The sequence below is a fragment of the Callorhinchus milii genome, unplaced genomic scaffold (genome assembly GCF_018977255.1).
Source record: "Callorhinchus milii isolate IMCB2004 unplaced genomic scaffold, IMCB_Cmil_1.0 Scaffold16, whole genome shotgun sequence".
In the NCBI taxonomy this organism is placed as follows: domain Eukaryota; kingdom Metazoa; phylum Chordata; class Chondrichthyes; order Chimaeriformes; family Callorhinchidae; genus Callorhinchus; species Callorhinchus milii.
This window is the reverse complement of record NW_024704757.1, coordinates 5,718,647-5,743,646: the sequence shown is the minus strand read 5'-3', so window position 1 is coordinate 5,743,646 and position 25,000 is coordinate 5,718,647. Positions and strand designations below refer to the sequence as shown.

Genomic DNA, 25,000 nt, shown 5'->3' with positions numbered 1-25,000 from the left:
AAAAAAGGTCACTCAATTCATGTGGGTCACTGCTGTGCGTAATTGGCTGCCGCGTTTCGCCCACAAAAGATATACAGTCAATTCACTTTACAGTGTATTTCTGTGAAGCGCTTTGAGACGTCTCAGCGACTTGACGCACTGCCGTATCGAATGCAAGGATTAATATTATGATTATAAGGTTGGGGGGCGGGCGGGTGGGGGCAGAAATCTGGGTTAAAAATGCGCTTTGCGATGAGATGCGATGCGATAATGAGCGCCGGCGTTGGTTATCACACCACATGTCGCATGTTGGCACCCTTCAACAGTGGGAAATCGGTGTTTGGACGAAAGAATTGGGAATAACCCCTTTTCTTCTCTCCCCCCCCCCCCCCCCCCCTCACACACACACACCAAAAATATATACTATGTATATATATATATACGAATGGCTTTTTTATAAAATATTGCACACGAAACGGCAATACTTTGCTCAGAAACTGTTAGATTTGGAACTTTTGAGAGTTGGAGAGAGTTTTATTCAGAATGTGACCAACGATAAGTGTGACAGGAAACGCATTCAGTAAAAAAAAAACGTGTTTGTCGGGGGGAAGGGGATATGCATTATAATTTTTTTGGGAATTACGATTTTTTTTCCAATAAAAAAGATCTCCTCCCCCTCATGTTTGAAGCGATTTCTTAATTAAAAACACAGTGCACTCTCTTGAAACAATAATAGTAATAATAATAATAATTTGGTCACTCGATCCACCACTGTTTGTGTTTGTGGGAGACGCTGCTGTGCGCAATTGACTGCCGCGTTTCGTCCACAAAACACGCAGTCACTACACTTTACAGTATATCATGTGAAGCGCTATGAGACATCTCGACGATGTGATAAGGCCATATCAAACGCAAGAATTATTCTTAATACTTACAACCCCCAAAACACCCCCCCCCCCCCCCACCCCCCATACACACACACACCACTTTACATGGAAAGGAACCAGAAAAAAATACCCCAATTGGTGGGTGGGTGGGTGGGGGTTGGGGGGGGGAGGATAAAAAAAAAAGAGTATTCATATGTAGGGTCAATAAGGCCAAAGGCCGCACTTTCCATCCTAATTTAATTTCACTTTCTATAAATACTAAATGTAAACTGTAGCCAGTGGACCTGAATTTGCCTGTAGCAATAAACGCCTCATTTTCTGTTTGAGGTGGCGAGTGGAATTCAAGGGAGAGACGTGGTTGTGAATACATGCAGTCTAATCAGACTCAGGCAATGGGACTCTCCTCTCTCTCTCTCTCTCTCTGTATTATTACAAAGAATTAATACGACTTATTTGACCAATTTCTGGAGCTGACAGAATGTTAATTTGGGCTGAGTTTCTCTTTCCCCCGCTCACTGGCTGACCCCTGGCCCATGATTGGCGTATTGTAATAACCTGTATCTTTCAACATAAGCCGCGATAATTGTTACCTTATTACCATGCAAATTGTTTAATTAATATTATTATGAAGAACCATATAATCCATTCGTCACTTGACCCGGAGTCCACGCAGCAAACCAGTTTTTTTTTAAATATATATATATATATATATATATATAACACACACATATCTGAGTATGTAAAAATTTTAATCGGCGCCAAGTTTAATGCTTTCTCGAGTCTTTGTGAAAAAAAAATCTCTTAAAGCGTTTGGGAGCAAGGTTTTAATAGGAGAGAGAGTGTGTGTCGTTTGATGAGAGTTCTGTGTGCTTGTAGTCAACCAGTCAATCTACACAAATTATGGAAATCGTTTTATTTCTTGATTTCCTACATCAAAATCCTATAATTGCCTGCCTGACATTTGCTTATAAAAGCAAATTTTCTCTCTCTCTCTCTCTCTCTCTCTTTTTCATATATATATTAAAAGGCACCCTTCACACATGTGATTTTCAGTCGCAAGGTTTTTTTTTTGTACCCCCCATCTCCAGCGAGGGAGCGAGACACACACACACACACACACACACACACACACAAAAAAAAACAAGACTTGCAACTCAATGAAAGGAAGCCCTTGACACAAAGTCCTCTGAGACACTGCATTTAAATACGTTTTCCTACACGAGAGTGACATTGTCAGATGCTGCCTTTAATTAACTTGATAATAAGACGTACAAAGGCTGTGGTTCAGGACAGCGCGCCTCGCCTTGTTTCTCTTTATCTCGTTAAGGTTATCTCATAGTCCGCTTGTGGTTGATTTCCTACCCGCTGTTTGCATTGAAATTGGTCGTTGTTTATTAAACACCCCCTCCCTCCCCTCTCCTACCACCCCCCCGACCAAAAAAAAAACACCCAGAACATTGTAGGGTAAAATCATCTCACCCCCCCCTCTCCACCCACCCCTCCTTTCTCTCTCTCGCTCTCTCTTTCATAATAAAACATAACCTGATTTCAGCTTTTTTGGTACTGAAATCTTTTTCCCACTCAGATTTTAAGGGCTCGTTTCACTCTCTCCCTCTCTTTCTCTCCTACCCCCCCCCCCTCTCTCTCTCTCTCTCCCCTCCTTTCTCTACTTCTCTCAGCCCCACAAATGGATCACTTATACAGGGTGACATTATTCTGCTCGTAATAAAACAAACGGGCAAAACAGCCTAACCTTGGCTAACCCAGGGTGTGCGTGTGTGTGTGTGTGTATGTGTGTGAGAGTGTGTATGTGTGTTATATGTGTGTGTGTGTGGGGAGGGGAGAGATATAACCATCTCTTTCTTCTCTCTCTGTCTCTCTCTCTCTCTCTCTCTCCCTCTCTCCACAAAATCTATCATTAAAATGCTAAGAGAGTTAACAGTATGCAGACGCTGTTTTTAATGGTTGTTTAATTCTTAAGGCGTGAGAGCCGCTTTTGTTGCGAGGTGATTTAATGGAATATAAACGTGTGTGTGAGTGTGTGTGTAGCACAGACAGTGAGGTAGATAGCTCTCCAGGCTGACAATCGACAAACTGGGCACACACTAAGCGTCCGTAGCGTTCCTGATGTCAATATTACTTTAAATTACACAGAAATCAAATTTAGTTTTAATTAGCAAATTAATAGGCGGCAGTTGAGGGTTTTAATTACTCAATTAACTTCACGCAAGTTAATTTTTAACTATCTAAATTAACTTCACATTACTCGATTTACTGATAATTACTGAATTAGATCTAAATTAATTGTTGCAGGTGATTTGATCCGGCGCTAGGAGTGGAGACTGCGACGCAATTAAACAGCAAAACGTTTTTCTGTTGATGCGAGGCAATCTGATCTTTAATTTTTTTTTGCATTTTTTTTTATTTGGAGAAAAAAACAGAGAGAGAGAGAGAGCGAGAGAGAGAGAGCATATAACTAACCCCCATTTCCCTCTCCTCTCTCCCACTCCCCCCCTCTCTCTCTCTTCAAATTCCCTTCAGATACACACAAGACTTTCAAGACTCTATTTAATCCCTACAATTAAAATTTCTGCCCATCTAATTATCTACAGATTGTAAAACCCGTCAAAGGAGAGAGAGAGAAAAAAAAGAGAGACGTCGAGAAGGCGATTGGCCTGCGAGTTTTAATTCACTATATTTTAGATAGAAAGCGAAAAAGTAATTCCTTTCAAATTACCTCTGTCGTTTCTGACATCCTTAATGCCCTTCAAATATTTCTGGTGCATTGAAAAACTGAATCTTAAATGAGTGCGTTTTTTTTTTCTTTTAATAATATCCAAACTTCTATCAGGAATAATAATTTCATTTCAATTAAAACTGACTTATCACCTTTCCTAAAACGTGCTTAATATGCCAAAAATTATCAATGCTTGATCGAGTCTAAATCAGGGACTCTAATTGTAATCTGCCTGATCGGTCTCCTTGTCGCTCTCTCTCTCTCTCTCTCTCTCTCCCCTCTCTCTCTCTCTCTCTCTCTCTCTCTCTCCGCTTACATTAACACACGAGAGAGAACCGCTCGGAAATAGAACTAATTTAGCCGCCTCCCCGGGGAAATCGCCTCACTATATTAACATTTTAAAAATATAGTAATGATATAATTTGAGAAATGGTGACGCCAATTTGCGAAGAGGCTTTGTAAAGGGAATAATTTGCATTTTCGGGCGCCCTACACTTTGCGCTAATCACTGTACGATTGATAGGTCTGGGTCTCTCTCTCTCTCTCTCTCTCTCTCTCTTTATATATTATATATATATGGTGTGTGTGTGTGTATATATACAGTATATATTATCTGAAATCAGCATTTGTGTTTATTTCTTTCTCTCTCTTTCTCTCATATCATAAACTCTCTCTCTTTCATAACATACAACTATCTTTCCCTCTCTCTCTCACTCTCATTCTCTCTCTCTCTGTATATATATATATATATATATGTATATATATATATATATATATGAATTCAGCAATTAAACACAATGAAAACCTGACCCCAAACACTTCTCTCGCATTCACTCCCACAGAATTGGAGACTGAGTCAAACGACGCGGAACGTGTCTTAAGAGTGTTTTGCAACATTTTGTCCTCATTTATAGATATTTAGTCTTTTAAAAAAAAATAAAAACCCCGTGAAATATCACTCGCTTTCCCCACAATCCTGAAACAAATTTCAGCCCCGCAGACGCTTTCTCTCTCATTCACTCGCGCGTCTCTCCTTTATTTATTCTCTTCTCTTTCTGTCACTCTCTCGCTGTCTCATTGCCCACTCTTTTCTCTGCTCTCTCTTTCTCTCTCTCTCTCTCTCTCTCTCTCTTCCTCCCTCAAACTCTCTCTATCTCCTGTCCCTCTCGTTTCTTCCTTTCGTTTACTCCCTCTCTCATTTTCCTCTCTTTTTTTTTCTTCTTCTTCCACTCTCTCTCTCCATCCCTCCCTCCCTCCCTCCCTCTCTCTTGTCTTCTCTGGTCTTGCTGTCAAGGTGGAAAGCCATGAGACACCTGTACTGAGGTGCAGACTCTCAACCACAGAGTAAACCCAAATGTTAAACATTAAAATCTCCGCTTTCATTGACAGTTACATCTATTTATAGCGGAGAGTTCTGTGATGATTTTATTCGGTTGTACAGTCAATGAAATCTGAACAAAAGATAAATGTCTATAACAATAAACTGCAAACTTTAGACAGACTTAAATGTAGTCTGGGTTCTGTTGCCCTCTTGTGTACAATTTGCAAGTTGGTTTTGTGGCGTGGAAACTGGCAGCCAGTGTGTGTGTGTGTGTGTGAGTGTGCACAAAGTGAACGCGAGTGTGTGTCAGTGAGTGTGCACAAAGTGTGTGTGAAAATGCCAAACCGAACGTGTGCGTGTGTGTGTGCGTGTGGCGACGTGTTTGTGTGGTCTTTAGTCTGTGTGTGCGTTGGTGTGAGAAAGTGTGTGTGTGTAACAGAGTGTGTGCAGTGAGTGTGTGCATTGTGTGTGTCTGGGTGACAGACTGAGAGTGTGTGTGTGTGTGTGTGAGTTCTGCAGTGAGTGGGGTCGGTGTACGTGTGCGCTTGAAAAGGATGTCTCTGTGGGGCTGGTATGAGCTGGGATCAATGTGTTTAAAGTTTGTGTCTTTGTGTCCGGCTGAATCCCTACACATGGAGAGACTGTGACTGTGTGTTCCTACAGTTGTGAGTCGATATGCAGAATATATGGTCAATTAGTGTAAAATCATAGGAGTCAGAGTGAAGGTAGATAGTTCTGTGTGAATGTCCCAATTCCTCAGTACAAGTTTGCTGATGTCTGAGTCTCAATGCGTCGATGATATCCTTGTCAATATAACACTCTTAGTTTGCCTACTGATATACAGTCACTACACATGGCAATCAAATCCTGCGTCTCTTTGAGACTTCTCCGGACATGATAATAATAACCCTTGCATTTGATATAGCGCCTTATCGCGTCTTCAAGGCTCCTGCAAAATATACAGTCAATTCACTTTACAATATATCCTGTGAAGCGCTTTGAGACATCTCGAAGACATGATAAGGCGCTGTATCAAATGCAAGGATTATTATTATTAGTTGTAGTATCACCCAATAACCCGGAATCCATTGGATTTCCAGTAACCTATCCAGTTCCTCTTTGAAACGTTTTACAGTTCCTCGTTCCAACCACTTGCAGTTGCAGCCTGTTCCACCTTTTAACTAAAGAAAATAAGATGTTCGCCTGAAATATTGATAGAAAAGTCCTGGTAAAAATGGAGTCATTCGCAATGGCTTGAGCTCACTATTCGTCTCAGTTGATCTTTGATCCCTTAATCTCTCAGCAGGGCAACTGAACACAGTCACACACAGGAACACGCAGGCAAAGCTAACTCTCGTTTCTAATTTAGGGATTTCTTAATAAGGAATCCCGCTAGAATTCCTGTCTACCTGCGGAAATCCTGCTCCGGAAGTAAATTGCTTGTGAGTTGCGAGTTGAATGGGTCCCCATTCACATTCAAATTCCTTATTAAATCATTAAGAGATAAGCACAAATTAGACCCCATAGTTTCTCCTCAAGGCAACGCACAAGTTGTCTACTTTCAGACCTAATTCAGATGCTATATTGCAGGTTAGCTCACTACTGATCTAACCAAACCGATTTCAATACACTCGATCCTTATCCATTCACAGTTTCCCAAGTTTCAACAAAGCATAACATTGTGATGGAACGAGGAACTTTCCCGCAGGTTGTAAGAGAACACATGAATACGCGCACAGGATATTAGCACAACATACTCCTGTGGTTTAAGTTGGACATACAGAGTACAGATGTATACTGCAGAGGTAGTACGGAAAGAAATGGTATTAAGGTAAACACTAGGCGTGAGAGTCAAAGCCTTGAAAAAATAATAATAAATAATAATAATTTGGTTACTCAATCCACGACTGCTTGTGGGACGCTGCTATGCACAATTGGCTGCTACGTTTTGCCCACAAAATATACAGTCAATTCACTTTACAGTATATTCTCCAAAACGCTTTGAGGGTTCAATGACGTGATAAGGCGCTGTATCAAATGCAAGTGTTATTATTACTATTATTCAGAGATATTAGGAAGAAGGTGAGACTATGTGTGTCTCGGGTATGTCTGTGTCAGTTGTCCACGTTGGAATGTGTGTGCATGTGTTCCAGAAAGCCAGTGAACATCTGTATTTGTGTAAGTGTGTTTGTGTGTCAATGCATGTTAGGTATGTGAGGATGTGAGGGAGAACGTTAGTATTATTTATTTGTGTCCATGTGTTTTTATAGCATTGGTGCGTGTTTGTGTCTGTGTGTGTTTGAGCGTTTCAGTCCATGTCTATGTGTTTGGGAGGGTGTCAGTGTGTGTCTATTAATCCCCCCCACGGGTGATCTGCTCTTGTTTTTGTCCCTATTTATAATTCACGACTGCATGCTTGTGTCTTTGGAATGATAAATCTATATAGTCACCGTGTGTATACATGTGTGTATATTGCTCTGTGGATGTGACTGAATGTCACAGTCAGGGGTGTTTATAGAGCTGCACGCCATAAAGTACTTCCTTAAGTTATGAAAAGCTGTCATCAATTCTAAAGTTATTCTCCACCTTGGAAGCTCTGAGCTAATCCATTGACCAGCAGTGTTATTTTCCGCAGGTCCAATCCACTACTGTTCCTATTCTGTGTTTGATCCTACTTGAAAGGCCTTGTATGACTACAAGTGATCCTGTTTTTAAGCACCTCTGGAACTCCACTCCTCAAATAATTTGGCCACTCGCTTGTCATCTTCCTAGACAGCTCTGGGAAGTATTTGCCGAAGTGTAGCTTTTCAACAACTTAACTTCTTGTGGTCTAACAGCAAGGTTCTGTTCATTGTGTAGCTACAACAACAACGACGACAACAGCTGGCATGTATATAGTGCCCCAGAGCTCTTAAGGAGATAGTTGGCTACCTCTCACATGGCTCCAGATCATGTCTCACATCTAATTATTTTCCATAATGCGGAGCTCCTCTGCTCTCTCCTGCTTCCTCGCTTCATCTTCTCGATGACCCCCCGGTGCTCTTCAACCTCATCCACGTTTTGCTGAGGATTCTGCTCTTCATTCATTAACACCCTGGAGACGACAGGCTCTCTGTGCACCACATCCTTGGCTGAGTCACTACGTCTCAAAATACAGGGTCGACACACTTTACAATATAGTCTGTGAAACACTTTGAGACATCTCAACAACATGATAAGGCACTATATCAATACAATAGAAAATTATATTTGGATTGCGACTTTCACGTCACGAGGATGTGCCAAGGCCCTGGACAGTCAGGGATTTGGACCTGAACTGGTGGGGGGAGGATTAGGGTAAGGGAGAGTGCTATATCAAATACAAGGATTATTATTATTATTATTCTGTGTATACTTTCTCAATCCCACTGATCTTCCTCCCTCTGTATCCCTCACTGTGTTGTCTTCAAAATTCACGGCATCCTTTCGTCATACTCATTCTCTCCCATGGACCCAAGATTGGAATAGAGGGGATAAGGATGGATGTAGGCCTTATGTAGGGCATAAAAGTTGGTAGCCATGAGTTGAGCTGTTTCCGTGCCATACGTGTACAGTAAAATTCGCCTAAGTCTGATCTGTAGAAGTCGTATAATTGCTTAACTCGTACATGTGTCCAAGTCCTGTTGAATTCCTATTATTTATAAGTTTCACATAAACTCTTACTTTGTGCAAGTCATATTCAGTGTACGGTCTAAAATGATATGACTTTTGTGAGGTTTACTGTAATTCTATACAATTCTGTGTCATTGTAAAAATGTCTCCTCTCTCTCCTCAACGGGCAAAGCTCTCCCATCTTCTGACCACGATTTAATCAAAGGCTTTTCGCTATTGGTGATTCCCCTCAGCCTACACTGGAATGTCGTCCAGCTCGGAGCAAAGGGGATTTAAACCCAAGTATCAAGTAATGATGAAGTAATAATAATACTAATAATCCTTACATTTGATATAGAGTCTTATCACGTCTTCGAGACATCTGAAAGTGCTTCACGGAATAAACCGTAAAGTGAATTGACTGTATATTTTGTGGGCGAAACACAGCAGCCAATAATTGCGCACAACAGTGTCTCACAAACTGTCGTGGATTAACCGAACAAATTATTAATATTATTTTTTCTGAAGGGATTAGTAGTCCCGGAAATGCGTGCGGAGTAAGGAAACTTGCCTAAGGTCTCGCCCTAGGAGTAACTCGCTTGCTAGCTTCACAGTGGGGCAAAATCTTTACTCTCCAGCAACAGGAAGCCTGTGGAAATTGGGGACGAGGGTTGGGAGGTGGGTGGAAAGTCTGTGAGAACACCACAGACACACACAGAGACAAGACGCACAGACAGACACAAAGCAGGGAGAATCTTCCTAGTCGAACCGCCGGCTGGCCCAGGGTTGGTCAGTCCCACCACTGCCCTGGTCTCGATAGTGTTAATTGTTCTGTCTTGTCATTAAGTTAATCCGCTGGTGGATTGGCTGCGCACGTCGCATTGAAGGCTGGTTACAAAGAAAGCGTTAACTATTATCTGCGCCTTACCCTGACCATCTGCTGTTGTAGAGAATCCAAAACCCTTGAGATCTACTTATATCCACATCGTAAACGAAAAAAGATGTTTTAATTAAGGGAAATCAGGTTAACTTAGCTCTAATTTACAAGCCGTCTGCTTAATGAATTGTCTGCGCTGCTCTCTCTCTGTAGATAGTAAATCTTAGCATCTCACCCGCCACACTACAGCCAATAATTAACTAAGCAAAGAATTTCAGCAAAGCACCCCCCCTCCCCTCCCCACTCTCCCCCCACCACCCCACACACAACACAACACACCTCCAAACACTTCCCAATTTCCCTCTTAATAGTTTTAGCTGAAGCTATACTGGACACTTGCTTAAACAAATTGCCAATTAAATTTGATTGATTTAAATGAAAGTGAAATTTATTTTCACTTAACTCGCTCCAATCTCTCGCTCTCTCTCTCTCTCTCTTCCTCTCCCCCCCACCTGAGTTCTGAAGATTGCTCTTTAACGTTTTAATGGAGCTTGGGTAAAATGTTGTTTGTTACATGTGATTTCTTTGTCATCCACTGACTGTCCTGGGAAGCCTTTCCATAGATGTATTTTTAATAAAGGCTGTTCAACCTCTGTTCCCCTCTCTCTTTAAAATGATATAGGCAGCTGGATGGATGGAAGAAGTGTTATCTGGATAAAATTAAACACTCTCGTGTGTGTATATGTGTGTGTGTGTGTGTGTGTGTATTAAGTGTAAGAAAAGTCGAATGAAAGCTGGAGCTATCTGTACACGTTTCAAATCCAGCCTCGTTCAAACAAGCTATTTCTTTGCCATTCTTGTTTTACTCCCCCATTAAAAGTGTGTGTGTGTGTGTGTGGGGGGGGGGGGGGGGGGCTTGGGGTTTGGGGGGAATTATGCAACAACAGTAACAGGAAAGCCACACTTTTCCCCCACTCACCTCAAGACTGTGTGTGTGTGTGTGCATGTGTGGGTGTGTGCATGTGTGTGTGCATATGTGTGTGTGCATTGGTGCAAAATATTATTCCCTCTATCATTAGTTAGTTATGACTTCACACCTTTTTGGGGGGTTTCAGGTAAGAGAGAGAGAGAGAAACGAGAGAGAAAGAGAGAAATAGGGAGGAAAAGGAGAAAGATGGAGAGAAAGAGAGAGAAAAGAGAAAGACGAAATCTCGATAGATAAGATTAAAAAAAGAAATAAGACCTCAAGTTAAACGCATTCGACAAAGTGTGTGTAGTGCCTTTTTTTTACTGCATCTCTGAGCCTCGAGAGGAGTACCACAACTTCACGAGTCGCTGCACTGTTTATTGAGAAGCAGTGACCACCTCCAGGAGATCTGTGTCCTTCTTTCTCTTTGACCAAACAATAAACGCTTCTAATTGGGACCCCCTAAAGTGCTTTTAAATACTTGGGGTTGGAGGGTGGGGTTGGGGGGGGTTTAAAGGCAGAGACTTTAAAGATGGGGGTAATTCCCACTGTAACTGTTGGAAGTTGCTGTTGGTAAGATTAACATGAACAGGTCCCATTGATACAGCGACCAGAGGGAGAGGGAGGGATGGAGAGAATGGGTCTGGTCCTCTCTCTCTCTCTCTGTCTCTGCCACTCGTCTCCAATGGATGAAGGGCTGTGTCGGGGCGACGTCCAGTGGATGAGAAAGGGGTTGCAACTAACATTGAATGATATCAGGAGATACCCTAAATCGACAGGAGCAGCAGAGATAGGCAACTCATAGGCTATCTCTGCTTAGAGTGAACATCTCCATCCCCCATCCCCCCACCCCACCCCCACCTTGTTAAAATCATTGGAAATCCTTCACCCTTTGGGATTCAGTTTTAACCCAGTTCTTTTTATCGTTGGTCAGCAAAGGTGTCTAACCACACACAGAGGAAACCCGTTATCATGCGTAAAGGGTAATCGAATCAGATCCTCAAGTGCAGATGTTCCAACTACAAATTCCCCTCACCGCACCACCCCCGCATCAGCAAAAACTGAAGTCCTGTGTGGAAAGCCTAGAGGTGTCTGGATTTAATATAGAATAATAATAATCCTTGCATTTGATATAGCACCTTATCACGGCTTTGAGACGCCTCAAAGCGATTTGCGGAATACACTGTAAAGTGAATTAACTGCATAATTTGTGGGCGACACGCAAGAGCCAATTGCGCCCAGCAGCGTCCCCACAAACAGCCGTGCATTGAATGACTTTTTTTAATAAACCGCACTGAATAAACATCAAGGCATGTCCAGCAGACTATTTTAATTGCCCATCAAAAAGTAAATATTGTTTGCATTAAAGAACATGGCTGCCGACAGTGATACTTTCACATAGACAAAGGGGCTCACTTCACAGTGGGTGTGAAGGGCAATTTCGTAATAATAAATAATTTCAGGATAGACACTTATGCAGAGGGCATTTAACAACTGGAACAGGGATACGAGGAAGGATGGTTGAAAGAGGACAACGGACTGATTGAGGAGTCAGCTGGATGCTGTGATGGGAAGGAAGCCTCCAGGGTGGGTATTTAGGAAAGATGAGATCAACTGGTCTTGAAGGGCCTTCATCACCCATGCTCTCAGGTGCTCTTGTCACATGACTACTTGCACCCGATGGCTCCGTAACAAAAATTAGGACACATCTGTTCCGCCCCTCTCCTCGTTGGGTGCTCTTAAGCATGGGGATGGTTTCCATACGTGTCAGACTGACACGTATGCTGACCCCTCACCCCACCCAAAAAAAAATCTTTTCCTCTTCATAAAAATGAATGTCCCCATCCCCCACCCGCCCAGAATCCACAATACTATTTGCATTCCTCCCATTAATTTCTTTCCTCGTGCCTCCCCTCCCCCCTCCGCCCTGTGTGCCCATCTCTCTGTGTCTTGTGTGTTTCTCTCGTTGGCTTTCACACATTCATCAACACCTCTTCAGATCGACATTCCTGCCCCACTCAGGAGCTGTAGGGTGCCATTATCTTGTGCTCAATTAAGCGACTGCAGTTTGAGCCTAATTGCACCAAAGCACTGAAACCTGATCTGCACTTGAGTCAATTTGCATAGCCACCATTTATAGCATTGTTTCACATCACCTTCTCTGTCTCGCCCACTTCCTGCCATTTCACTCCGGGTGCACCGTTACTGTATCTCTGCGTATCCCCCCCACCCCATTCCACGGTATCCTCATTCTTCGTCTCCCACCTACTGCTCGCCTCTCCTCCCAACAATGCCGCCCTCCCCCCCTCTCTCACTTTGTTTCTTCATCCCCATATCATTCACCATCTCCTTTCTCCCAGTGTCCTGCTCAGCAATCCTCGATTCATTCACTTCAGAGCAGCCTGTGGGACCTTGCTGGTTGTAAATTGTCTACCATGTTTGTTCGCGAATGCAGTTACTACCTTTGACAGCAATTACCCATGATATTTTGGCATTATATGCACAGGATCAAATGCCAGCATTATATGTCTGACATTCACTTAACAAGACATTTCTCTGTCTCTATGCATTTCCCTTTTCTCTCATTGACAAGAGGTACATACGGTTTCCAACCCCATCCCCCAGTCACATAAGTTTGTGAGAAAATTAAGACTGAAATCCCATCTAAAAAATCTCAGGTCGCCCATTTTCTGATGGGCAAAATATGAGATAATATCACAAAGTCTCTTCTCATCACCAGCAATCTGTTTGTGCATAAAGCCTGTTCTGTGGCCTTCATAGAATCATATAGCACAGAAGGAGGCCATTCGGTCCATCGTGTCTGTGTCGGCTCTTTGAAAAGAGCTTCCAACTCAATCCCACTCCCCCGCTCTCTCCCCACAGCCCTGCAAACTTGTCCTCCCCAAATAATTATCTACTTCTCTCTTAAAAGTTGTTATCGAACTTGATCCTATCACTATTGAAAATCACCATTACGTACTGGCCACAATTTGGGAGCATCCCACAGGGACAATCACTCCAGCTTTACATTGTATGTATCACAAAGGCTGGGACCCAAACAAGTTACCTTCGAGTCTGTTAAAACATCTTACTTAAAATCATTCTTCTCTCAGTCTGTGACACTATGTAACCAACCTAGTCATTGTTTCACCGGGACCAGTTTACATTAATCTTTAATCAACTTTCGATCAAAGATAAAGATTTGAAAGTGCAAGGCTAGTCTGTCTGCTTGGAGTGGCAGTGTACTTTTACCCACTCCCTGAATATTAAAAGCATTGGTGTCACCTTTCATTCCAGTGAAACAAAAGTTTTCATTTTATTTCATTCCAATGAGTCGCGTTTATTGTTCAGGAGGTGGCTACTGATTCTAAATAATCAGAGCAGCAATTCTTTGGTTACACAGTGAAGTTGTGGTACTCTGTTTGAGGCCCAGAGAGCAGTAAGTGGGCAATAAACACACTTTGTAGAATTTGTTTAACTTGGGAGCTTTATTTTTTTCCGATCAAGGTTTCTTCTTTCTTCCTTAACCACACACCTCTACCACCCCCCACCCCCACCCCTCACCACGCTCAAAACTGCAGAGTTGCTGCTCTGTTTATTACTGAGTTTCACAAAGGTACGGTTAACCTTTGTCGGTTAGAGGGTCACACCTTTCACGCCTGATGCCAGAGTTTGGGTACGTTGTCTCAAGAGCAGAGGCTCGGCCTTGGGAGTAACTGCTGGAGTTTAACCAATATAAACAACAACAACAAGATTGCATTTATAGAGCGCCTTTCACGTCGGGAGGACGTCCCAAGGCGCTGGACAGTTGGGTCGGGACCCGAGCAGAGGGAAATGGTGAGGGGAGGGAACATTTATATAGCACCCTTCACGCGGGATAGCATCCCGGTGTGCTTAAACTAGCTGGTCATTACCAACACTGGCAAGCTTCCCGTTGCTTGTCCAGCTACAGCCACTCTCATCAGGGCTTTGGGTTACAGAATTAACAAGAGGCGAGCGGGAACGGATCGCTGACAATTACGTGCGACAACCTTTCAGCTACATCATTCAGGACAGATTCTGGGCTCCCTGCAGCACCTCGGCAACAAGGTTAAGTAATTCTATCTGGAAAAAGCCCCAACAAGCGAGAAGTACTTACATCATCTAGATTACAAAAGAATAAAACATGACTGGCTGAAACAAGGCAGAGGCTGAATCCTGCAGGCTTTTGACAATGTTATAAGCTGCTCGAGTTTCATTTCACAAGTTCTAATATCGGCAATCCCCCTGTTCAATTACTGCTGGTATCTCACTGCCAGTTAAAGCCCCCTGCAATGGGACCCAGCACTGTGTTAAGTTTTATCATGTGCTTACACACCTGTTCAGAGCACTGGCTCTAATTCAGTGGTTTGGGACTCGTTAAAGGCACGATATGCTGAACAATGTGGATTTGTGCCTTCCAATTGGATGCCAAAAACAACTACTTGCATTTATATAGCACTCCCCTCATGCAGGATAGCGTCCCAGAGCGCTCGACAGTGGCGGAGTTTGACCCCGAGCCAGGGGGAGAGGGAGGTGACCTTAATCACGATCAAAAAGTAAAGGCTTTAGGTGGGATTTGGAGGTGGGGAGTGAGGGGGGGGGAGGGGGCAAGGTGGAGGGATTGGGGGAAGAGTGTTCCAGAGTTTCAGGACGTTGTGGCTGAAAGGGCAGCCCCCAATGAAACTAATCCTGTTACGTTCCACAGGCCTCATGTTCCCAGGAAGGCAGAAATCAGCTCCATCATCAATCGCTACCCAATGGACCCAATGAGAGAGGGAGTGAAATCTGAGCCCAATTCCATCTCCTTTATACAGTATGTGCAAAAACATTCTATAAGTCAAAACATAGATACATTAAAATGTTACCCATCCATAAGGATTAACTGTTTCAGTGACTAATCTAATCCATAATAATAATTTCACCCACAAAATACAGTCACTCTGCTTTATAGTATATTCTGTGAAGTGCTTTCAGACTTCTCAACAATGTGATAAGGCGCTATATATAAACTGTAAGGAATATAATTGATATTACAAAGTCAATAAAACAGACCAAACTTTTGGAGTAATCATGGCAAAATTGTATTTCAACTTTCAAATAAATTACAAGTGTAGCATAATCAGAATGGGAGTCTGATTTCAACTCAATAAATAAGGTAGTGATTGCAGAAGCTCATTCAAAAGGTACATGAAACAGAGTGAGAGAGACCCCAACAGATCTGTTGCACTGTCCCCAGAACAGGTAGAATGGCATAATAAAAACATTTTATACTGCGTTAAAAGGGAAGGGATGCGGGTTTTAAAGATGCAAAGACCTGTAAGTTGTACAAAGAACTATTTAAAACCTTTCAAAGCTTGGGTCTCTGTTTAGCAGGTAGGTCTTATACCATGCACTTAAAAATTGGATCCAAGTTCAAAATAGCTCCTTCAAATTGTTAAATCTTTGTTGTGGAGCAACTTGCATTCCTGTATTACCCTATTATAATGTGTCAAAACATCACAAAGCACTCTGCATGCAATTTACTAACAAGTGTAGTGAATAGTTTTGTAGGCAAAAGCAGTAGCCACTTAATAGTAGCAAGGTCTCCCTCAATCAGCCATGGGGTAAATGACCAATGTATCTGGGGGGATTGTTGGCCAGGACAGTGGGAGAAGTTTCACCTTGTTTTTCCCCCCCACAAAAAAAGTCTCACAGGATCATTTAACAGCTACCTGAACAGGCAGATGGGAACTCAGTTTGACTTCTTGTACGAAAGACAGCACTTTCCCTAACGCTCTCCGCTCCTACACTGGAGAGTCAGCCCCAATGTGAGACTCAAACCCAAGAGCGATTCATGTCAGACAGGGATTCTTTGGTTGTTTGGTGATCATCTCTACAGCCACATTGTGTCCCGGCAAATAATTTGTATTGTCAGCCCTGCGGAATCTTTCGCTACTCAGTAATGACCGGCTCCATATTATGTCACAGTAAACAGCAACCTGCATAAGTAGATTTCAGTGTGGAGGAAGAAAACTTTAATTTTAAGTGTTCATAACTGAACAAAGACTTCATGGAATAATTTTTTCCCCTCCTCTCTTTTACCATATCTAATTTAGCCCTCTGGGGTAGGGCTCCCTCCAGTACTTTCTCGGACACGTCTGTGAACAGGCGCACGTTTGAGGTGAGACTACATGCTGTGGTTTCTAGACGTATCTGTAATGCACTGCCCCAGAAATCCACTGATGATAAATTGATTGAGGAATTCACTTGCGAGACGGATACTCAGGGGATAAAAATATGAAGGGAAATGGCAAAGGGTGTGTGCAGAGCAGGCTAAATGGCCTCCTCTTGTTCCTACTCTCTGAAGGTAAGGCTGACTCGAGGCATAGGCAGGCGGCAATGCAAACCAGCCATTACAAAGCAAAAGCGATAACTGACAAGTTTACTCAACAAAGCAGGTTTCAGCACAAATCTCCTTAAATGAAGCCAGCAGTGGATGTGAAAAAAAGTTATCGCTACGTTTGATACGATGGTTAACCCCAAAGCAACTCCAAAATCGACTGATAGTCGATTTTTTTTAATATATATATATATATATACATACACTGGATTTCAAGCCAGTGAAACTTTAAAACCTGAATTTTCAATCGAAAGCCGACGTTTGATAAACATGTGGCGGTGTTTAGAAACCAAAACCAATTTAATCCGTAACTTTACTGAGGAAATAGACCCGACAACGTTCGCTGGCTGCAAGCTTCAAGGTGGTGCTAGTTTTCAGGCACAGTAAGTAATATTTATCAATTGCTAACACTCAAAGAAAAGTGCCATCAGAGTCTATCCAACTCCCAAGATCACCTGAGACGCACCTGCACAAAGCCCATTGCTGGTCACGTCAACCCAGAAAGTTAGTTTTTAAATACAGGTTAAAATCCTGACAAAACTTTGAAAGAAATAATCATGATTAAATACAATAACTGCAAGCATGCATACCGCTAACTGTGCTCCCTGCTCCGTTGCGTCGCCCTCTTAACCACTTACAAGAATTGAACGAGTTCAGAGAATATACATTCCATTAGTAGAATCATACAATCATAGAATCAGAGTGAACCGAGGGTTAGGTTATTTCATTGAAGCCCACGGCCGCCCTCTCAATGTTCAGAACTGCCCGCTGCCGTGGCCCCGGTCTATGTTCTGTTTGCGTTCGTCCATCAGGGGACCTGGACTCCCGAGGTTTGCACCGGCAAAACGTCACAATGCCAGGGTCAGGACAGTTTACAGGGCAGGGACCTTGAGTTTCGCTGCGGTGTCTGAAACACACAAAACAAAAAGTGCCCATGAACACAGTGAACCTGAGAAGATATCACACGCATTCCTTAGAGCATAGAAATGTTTAGTACAGAGGCAGAGTTACAGTATTGTAGCTGAAATACTGCAAAATGCCACTTGCTAACTACCCAATCCTCAGTTACTACCTCACTCTCTAACCTCAGTTGTGCACTAAGACTGGGTGAGCTGATTCAACACCTCTCCCCCCACCACCACAGGGTCACTGGATTAGCATCTGGCTGGCTGTTAGGCATGCAGTGAAGCAGGTCTGGGGTTTACACCACATTAACTCATGGACAGTGTTACCTTGGTCCATTCTAGCACAGGGGCGAGGGGGGCTTGGGGTTGGGAGGGGCGAGAGGAGGGGGGGTGGGGGGGAAAGGTCAGCTCCAAAGAAGCATTAGTAAAGTCCAGGGTTGAAGCCAACTTGGGAAAACCTGTATGACGCAAACTGACCAACTTGAAAGCAAGTAAAAAAGCAAAAATCATAGCAGAGTTAGAAAAACTGCCGCAAAATAAAGATTTAACTGAATCACAGCACTTAAGGGGAGAGGGAGAAGAGCTATCTACTGTAAATGGATGACACAAAAAATTGCACAGCAATCCTTGGGCCTTAGATTAACTATATACTTGGGGCGTTTAAGAATGTGCACATTCTGACACCAATTTACCAGTGGTGGTGCATGGCTTGGCAAAACCACATCACTCAATGAGAGAGACGAGAACACAGACAGGTAGCAAACATTTAATGCTGCCTGCGAGAGATCCTGCAAGCGTGGTAAGGTGCCGGCAATGCAATGCAGTGTTGTTAACACTCCCTCTCCCCCCCACCACCTCCTGCCCCCCCCTCTCCCGAGCTTACAATTATCCCCCATAATATACAGCGAATGAGAGGAGAATTTAAAGTTACATTTCGGCTGCTTCGAAAATCATCTGAAATTCAAACTAGACTTTTTGATTGTATTAATTTAATGCTTCAATGAATTTCATTGATGTCGGAGAGTTATCAGACACGGTGACAGACAGCTGGGGCGGCTTAGCAGGGAATCCTTTCATGCCTAGCACACAAACTTCACATTCCCCACTTCCCACTGCCTTTCCACCAATGTTTTTTTTCTAATATTTGGCTGGTCGAAAATCAAGTTTTTAATTAACGCTAAGATACTCGGTTTCTAAAAAAAAAGGGATTAATTTTGGTGAAACAGGGAGCGCCGATTACATAATTGCCAAACTGGGGAAGGAGCCACTGAGCTCAACTGTGTAAAAGACCTGAATTAACATTGGGAGGCAGTCATTAACATAGTCAATAGAGTATTGAAGGAAACGCACATTTACTATTGTATCTGAATCAGCTACCATAAACGGTTGAGCTCAATAATTCCTTCGAACCGGCTCCATCAATTATGTCCTCAGTGCTTAGAGTTGCAATAAAAGTGGTTAAGAAAAATCCCGGAAAATTGGCAAACAATCTTTTGAAATTGGTCCTCGGGGAAGAATCCTTTAATCCCAAAAGCAACCTCGGCTGTTCACAGGGGTATATATCTGCAAAGTTGCCGTGCATTCCTTTAGACTGCAATTACCTGCTGTGCTTGTCTGCGGAATTCTTCCTCACTGGCAGCGATGGCCTGGGCTAATGCCAAATCCTCCTGTTCCTGAGGGCTAAACACAGGAAAAACCCAGATCAAAACACACACACACTATAAACGGGAATATTAGCATTAGAACCAACAGCTCAGAGGATGTCGAATGCTAAATACGATCCTAAGTAACAGGACCGAGGACAGACAGAACACAGGACGGGAGCTGGAATTTCTGATGCATAACAGGTTAATAAGCCTATGCATTTTATTTTGCACATTTGTTCTGAATTGGAATACAGAAATCCTCCGGGCATTAAACAAAATCTCCCTGCCTTTGCACCAAAGGCAGGGACACACACACGATACACACTCCTGCCTCCCAGTGGTCCCGGCTGATATCCACTCACACCTAAATACACTAATGTATTGTGATTCATTGCCTATTCATCACATTGTTTGCAGGATGTTTCTCCTGGAGATTAGTTGGTGCGTTCACTTACATAACAACTGATTTCAAATTATTTCCGTTTCAAGAAGCCCTTCGAGGCATTTTTACTCAAAAAGGCGCGATATAAACATGGGCTTCTGTAAAGCTGTTGAGCAAATTGCTACCGTCAATGCTCCAGGCAGTTTGTAGGATCTCTGACACTCAACAAAATTTACAGGAGACTAATCCCTGTAAAACTGGTCAGTCACCTCCCCACCCACCTGATCCCAATCGTCAGTTCAAGTGCAAATTCTTGACTGTCCAAGGCTTTGGAATGTCCTCCCGATGTGGAAGTCAACAACTACAAATTAAAGTTGTAGAACACCCTTCGTCAAAAAGACGTCCCTGAGAACCGTACAATCAGGAGTCTTGGAACTGAGCTGGGAATTGGGAAGTGGAGGGCAGTGGGGTGGAGGTGGGAGGGAGGCCGAAGGCGCTGTCGAAGGAGAAAGTCTTTAGACGGGACTTGAAGGAGGCAAGAAAGGGGGTGAGACGGAGGGATTGCGGGATAGAGTTCCAGAGTGTGGGGGCAGAGGCGCTGAATGCATTATACAGATGTAATTTGGTGTTGAGTGCAAGCGGACCTCCCACGTTCGAAGGCAGGATATTTGAGTACCTCTGTCACTCTTCAATCACTTATCTCCATGCAAGCCTGGCACAGCTGAAAGAACAAAGCAGCACTGGCCACGGGGACTTCATTAGTGTCCGGCAGGAACTGAGTGGCTCTATGGGCAGAGAGACAGATGGACTTGTGTTTCCTTGGCCAAGTGGAGGGATAGAACTTCGAACAACTCCACTCCTCCCACCCCCCACCACCTAAACAGGACGTGGCAAATGTTTTGAAGAAATCTGGGGGGGGGGGGGAAAGAGGGGGAAGAGAACCTAGAAGTTAAACCAGAAAAAGGAATCTTCGGGCTCAAAGCTGTACCTGAGAGACGGAGGTGATGTTCTTGAGGATTCAGACAGCGACATCTCCAATGCTCTCTGCAGTGCCTGCTCTTCCGTCTTAAGAGAAAGATTTGTAAATCAGTAAAGGGAGATCCTTAAGGACCACTGCACGCAAGCAATGCAAGTAATAAAAGTCCTTGCATTTGATACAGGCCTAGTCATGTCCTCGAGACATCTCAAAGTGCTTTGCGGGATACAATGTAAAGTGAATTGATTGTATATTTTGTGGGCAAAACGCAGCAGCCAATTGCATACAGCAGTGTCCCACGAACAGTCTTGGATTGAGTGATTAATTTTTATGGTCGGTGGGAGAAAAGAGAGTACTGCCACCTTTAGGAGATGTTGTCTTTCACATGGAACAAGAGAAATGAGGGGAGTTTTTCCTATCAGCCTGGCCAGTAACCTCCAGATAAAACTGGTCATTCACCTCATGGCTGTTTACAGGACTTTTCTGACCTTAAAAACAGCTACCGCAATTGCCCAATAAATGCAGTTTTAGATGCAATAAAGGAGAAGATGTCAGAATGCAAAGATTATTAGAAGACTTTGCAGGAATACATCCAGCGATTACTGGAGAACTGAAACCACATTGTGCTCCCGGGTTGTGTTGTGGCATTGATTTGTATATTTTTGATATAAACCAGACACATTTACTGTGCTCACAATCCCTCATCTTCACACCGATCAACGACCTTATCCCCGGTCCGTGGTGTACAAAATGAGCCTAAGAATGCACATGTCCTTTCCCGCACACTCAGATGGCAATTTGCCAGAAGCAGCCTTGCCTTCCACCCAACGAGTATTCATTTAAACTAGTGATTTCCCAGCATAGTGCCATACCAGCTAGTTAATAATGGTGACATCCCATAAAAAAAAAGGCCATTTGCTTGTGCAAACTGAAAGAGGTGAAGCAATCTTTGGGTGCGCTCTCTCGGATTTGCAGTCTTTTAATGCAAGGCTTTACAGGTTATTCAAGCCTCACTTTGGCCAACTCTTCCCAATGGACTCATTTCTAAACTGCTCCAGCGAGCTTGCAACACCAAGTCATTCCAGTGAATTACAGACCAGGGAGTTGTGCATCCAGACCAGTCATTTCCTATCCCAGCTGGATACAGCTCAGCCAGTCCTGTTTACACAGCAGACTTTTATATAATGGGTTTTCTGTTGAAATAATCTGAACAGTTCCAAGACAAAAAAAAAAATACTTCTGTCCTCACCAACCGAGAACCAGAACCAAAAATGGAGAAGTAATCCGATCGCTGATCTCATGAGCAAACACACCAAAGTATCATTTTACCTCTACATCACAAACCCAGTGTGTGATAGTCTCACTCCTTCAATTTCAATTGCCCAGCTCATTGGAGGCCAAATGCAATGTCTCAGAAACCTTGTAGGTAGGACTTTTCCACATCATCACAAGCTCAAGAAATACACACTGCAAAGTAAGCGTCCAGCCTTCAATTGACTCAGTCAATTACCCAACGCAAAGGGGACTCAATTATATCCAACAGATTCAACGTTACATTGATTTTTGCAAATCGTCTTTTTAAAAAAAAACATTATTCGTCCTATTGTGTCCGTGGCCTTGCTCCCCCTTACCTCTGCGACTTCCAAGCCCTACTTAACCTACCAGCTTCTCCCTCCGCTCAGCAGGTTCCGGCCTCTTTACATCCCCCGCCTCACCCGACCCATCATTGGCGGTCAGGCCTTCTGCCACTCTGCCCCCATTGGAACTCCATCCCGCAATTCCTCCACCTCGCCCCCTTCAAGACCCTCCTCTTCAACCACGCCTTTGATCACCCTCCTTTTCCTCCTCCTACCCTCCACCCTCCCCAATCCCAACTCGGGTCCGAAACACTGATCGCCAAGCGCCTTGGGACATCCTCCTGAGATGAAAGGCGCTATACAAATGTAAATATGTTGTATCCAAGGGCTAGAGACACCCGGTGTATTTCCTGAATAAGGGATTGTCTATAGCGAGCTTCCAAATGCACAGTTTTAAAAGTCACTCTCATGCTCTGGTGACGCACTCTTCCCAGACACAAAAGTAATAAATTAATGTACAACTAGGAGTAATAACCCTAAAAAACCCCACAACTGTTTGTGTTGCAACTGGCTGCCATGTTTCACTCACAAATACACAGTGAATCCACTTTACAATACATTCTGTGAAGCGCTTTGAAACGTTTCAACGACATGATAAGGCACTGTGTCAAATACAAGGATTATAGGAATCCAAGATATCTGCAAATCTGCTCAGTGATTTTGATTCAGTCAGTCCATAACACAACATGCAATCCTTTCATTTGATACAAGACTTTATTACAGCAAAACACCTCAAAACTCTATAGGTAGTTACTGTCAAGTCTAGAGACTGTCTGTAGGCACTACACAACATTTTTCACCCACCTTAAGATATGGTTACAATGAAGTTGATGCGACACCTGGTTAAGAGTTACGACTGAACTACACTAGCACAACAATTTGCATTTATATAGTGCCCCACATGTAGAGTAGCGTCCCAAAGCACTTGACAATGGCTGAGCACAATACTGAACTGGGGGAGGTGATAGTAGGCACGGTCGAATAGGAAGGTCTTCAGGCGTGACCTGAAGATGGAGAAGGAGGGGGCAAGGCCTCCTGTAGCTGGAGTCCTGTAGCTCAGCGGTTAGAGCACTCGCCTTGCAAGCGAGATGCCTGGGTTCAATTCCAGGCAGGGCAAAATCTTGGGCAAGTTTCCTTACTCCACACGCCTAATAATAATCCTTCCAAAAAAACACAATAATTTGGTAATTTTCAATCCACGACTATTTGTGGGACACTGCTTCATGCAATTGGCTGTCTCGTTTCGCCCACAAATATACGGTCAATTCACTTTACAGCATATTCTGTGAAGCGCTTTTGAGATTTCTAGAAGACGTGAAAAGCGTTATATCAAATGCAAAGATTATTATTATTATTAAGGCAGAGGGATAGAGGAAGAGCTTTCCAGAGTTTCGGGGGCATAGTGGCTGAAAACACGTCGCCCAATGGAACGGAGAGCATGAGGGACATGGAGAAGACCGGAGCCTTCTGTTGCGGGACAGACTCACCAGTCCTCCGTGCACCGAGGCAGCTGAAGGGACGGGTCTTGGCGGCGTTCTCTGCATCTCACTGATAAAGAGAGAAAAAAAAATCAATCGCCGAATTCAGAGAAACTGCTGAAATTAGCTGCCATGTTCGCTTACAATAAACAGTCCGTGCATTTTACAGTATATCCTTGTAGCGCTTTGAGACATCCTCCTGACGTGAAAGGAGCTGTATGAAATGTAATTATTATAATCTACCTGAACGTTACTAGACATGACAGTGTGCGTCGAGGTGCAGTTGTGAATGACTGTGGCAGTCACCCTACAGGTTTGCCCTGCTGTAGTGTAGGGCGCCAATTGTTTGCTCTCAGTAGACAATTACCTGTCGTTTGAGCGAGCCGGTGAGTTTAGCCCATTTGCCCGAGCGTTGGGCATTGCTCTGCTGGTAGGTGCTTTCGCACTCGATTTCGATGTTCCCTGAGCTCTCAAAATGGCAGCATGACTTTCAGCAAAGAAAGAAAAAAAAACAATTAAACAGAGTACGGCATTTCTACCAATCCAACTATTTGGAGATATTGACGTATGCTGAACGCTCAGATATCAAAACCCTCAGCATTTTAATTGAATCAGTGCCATTCCCCCTGGCTTCAATGCAATGGGTTAAACTGACTCTAATCTAAGGAAACGGTAACCCTTCCTATGGATTGCAGTCCTGTAGCATATTGATTAGAGCAATTGCCTCACAAGCGAGAGGACAAGGGTTCGATTCCCCGGCAAGACAAAACGCTTGTCTCAAAGACGTGATAAGGCGCTGTATCGAATGCAAGGATTAGTATAATAATTATAAAAGGATGTAAGTTTTCACCTCCTTACCCTGGTTTCGAGAGAGACGTTTCAGGCTGCTCGCTTGTATTGCAGTCGTGGTCGAGAGGATGCCGATGTTTCAAACAGAAGTTCAGATGGCATTGCTCTTCTGACAAGTATTTTAAGTGGCAAAGGGTTGTTCCGGCCAAGAGTTCCCGCAGATAAAGCTGGCCGTTTGCTCTCATGTTTGGCCGTTTGGGGGGGGCGGGGAAGGTGGCGTTGTTGCTACTTGCAACTTGGCCGCCGCCGCCGCGTTAGTCCTACAAAACGCAAAGTAACTACACTTTGCAGTATGATGTTGTCCAGTGCTTTCCGATGTAAAAGGAGCT

General features: G+C 43.5%; 1 protein-coding gene across 1 annotated transcript; it reads right to left on the bottom strand.

Annotated features, from left to right (window-relative positions):
* Positions 1–15,482: 15,482 nt before the first annotated feature.
* On the bottom strand, positions 15,483–24,856 carry LOC103191184 (zinc finger, AN1-type domain 2A). Its single transcript, XM_007912147.2, has 6 exons — positions 24,681–24,856; positions 24,190–24,309; positions 23,832–23,892; positions 20,720–20,796; positions 19,305–19,383; positions 15,483–17,705 (listed from the first exon to the last, which is right to left on the bottom strand). The coding sequence occupies exons 1-6, from the start codon at positions 24,854–24,856 to the stop codon at positions 17,661–17,663; spliced, it is 558 nt and encodes a 185-aa protein (XP_007910338.2). The 3' UTR covers positions 15,483–17,660.
* Between the last annotated feature and the right edge of the window lie 144 nt (positions 24,857–25,000).

Coding starts and splice junctions, on each gene's coding strand:
- LOC103191184 (XM_007912147.2), bottom strand. CDS start 24,856: ATGAGAGCAAACGGCCAGCTTTATCTGCGGGAACTCTTGGCCGGAACA. Junction 20,797..23,831: donor CCTCGGTGCACGGAGGACTG/GTGAGTCTGTCC, acceptor CTTTCTCTTAAG/ACGGAAGAGCAGGCACTGCA. Junction 19,384..20,719: donor ACATCACCTCCGTCTCTCAG/GTACAGCTTTGA, acceptor TCCTGTGTTTAG/CCCTCAGGAACAGGAGGATT.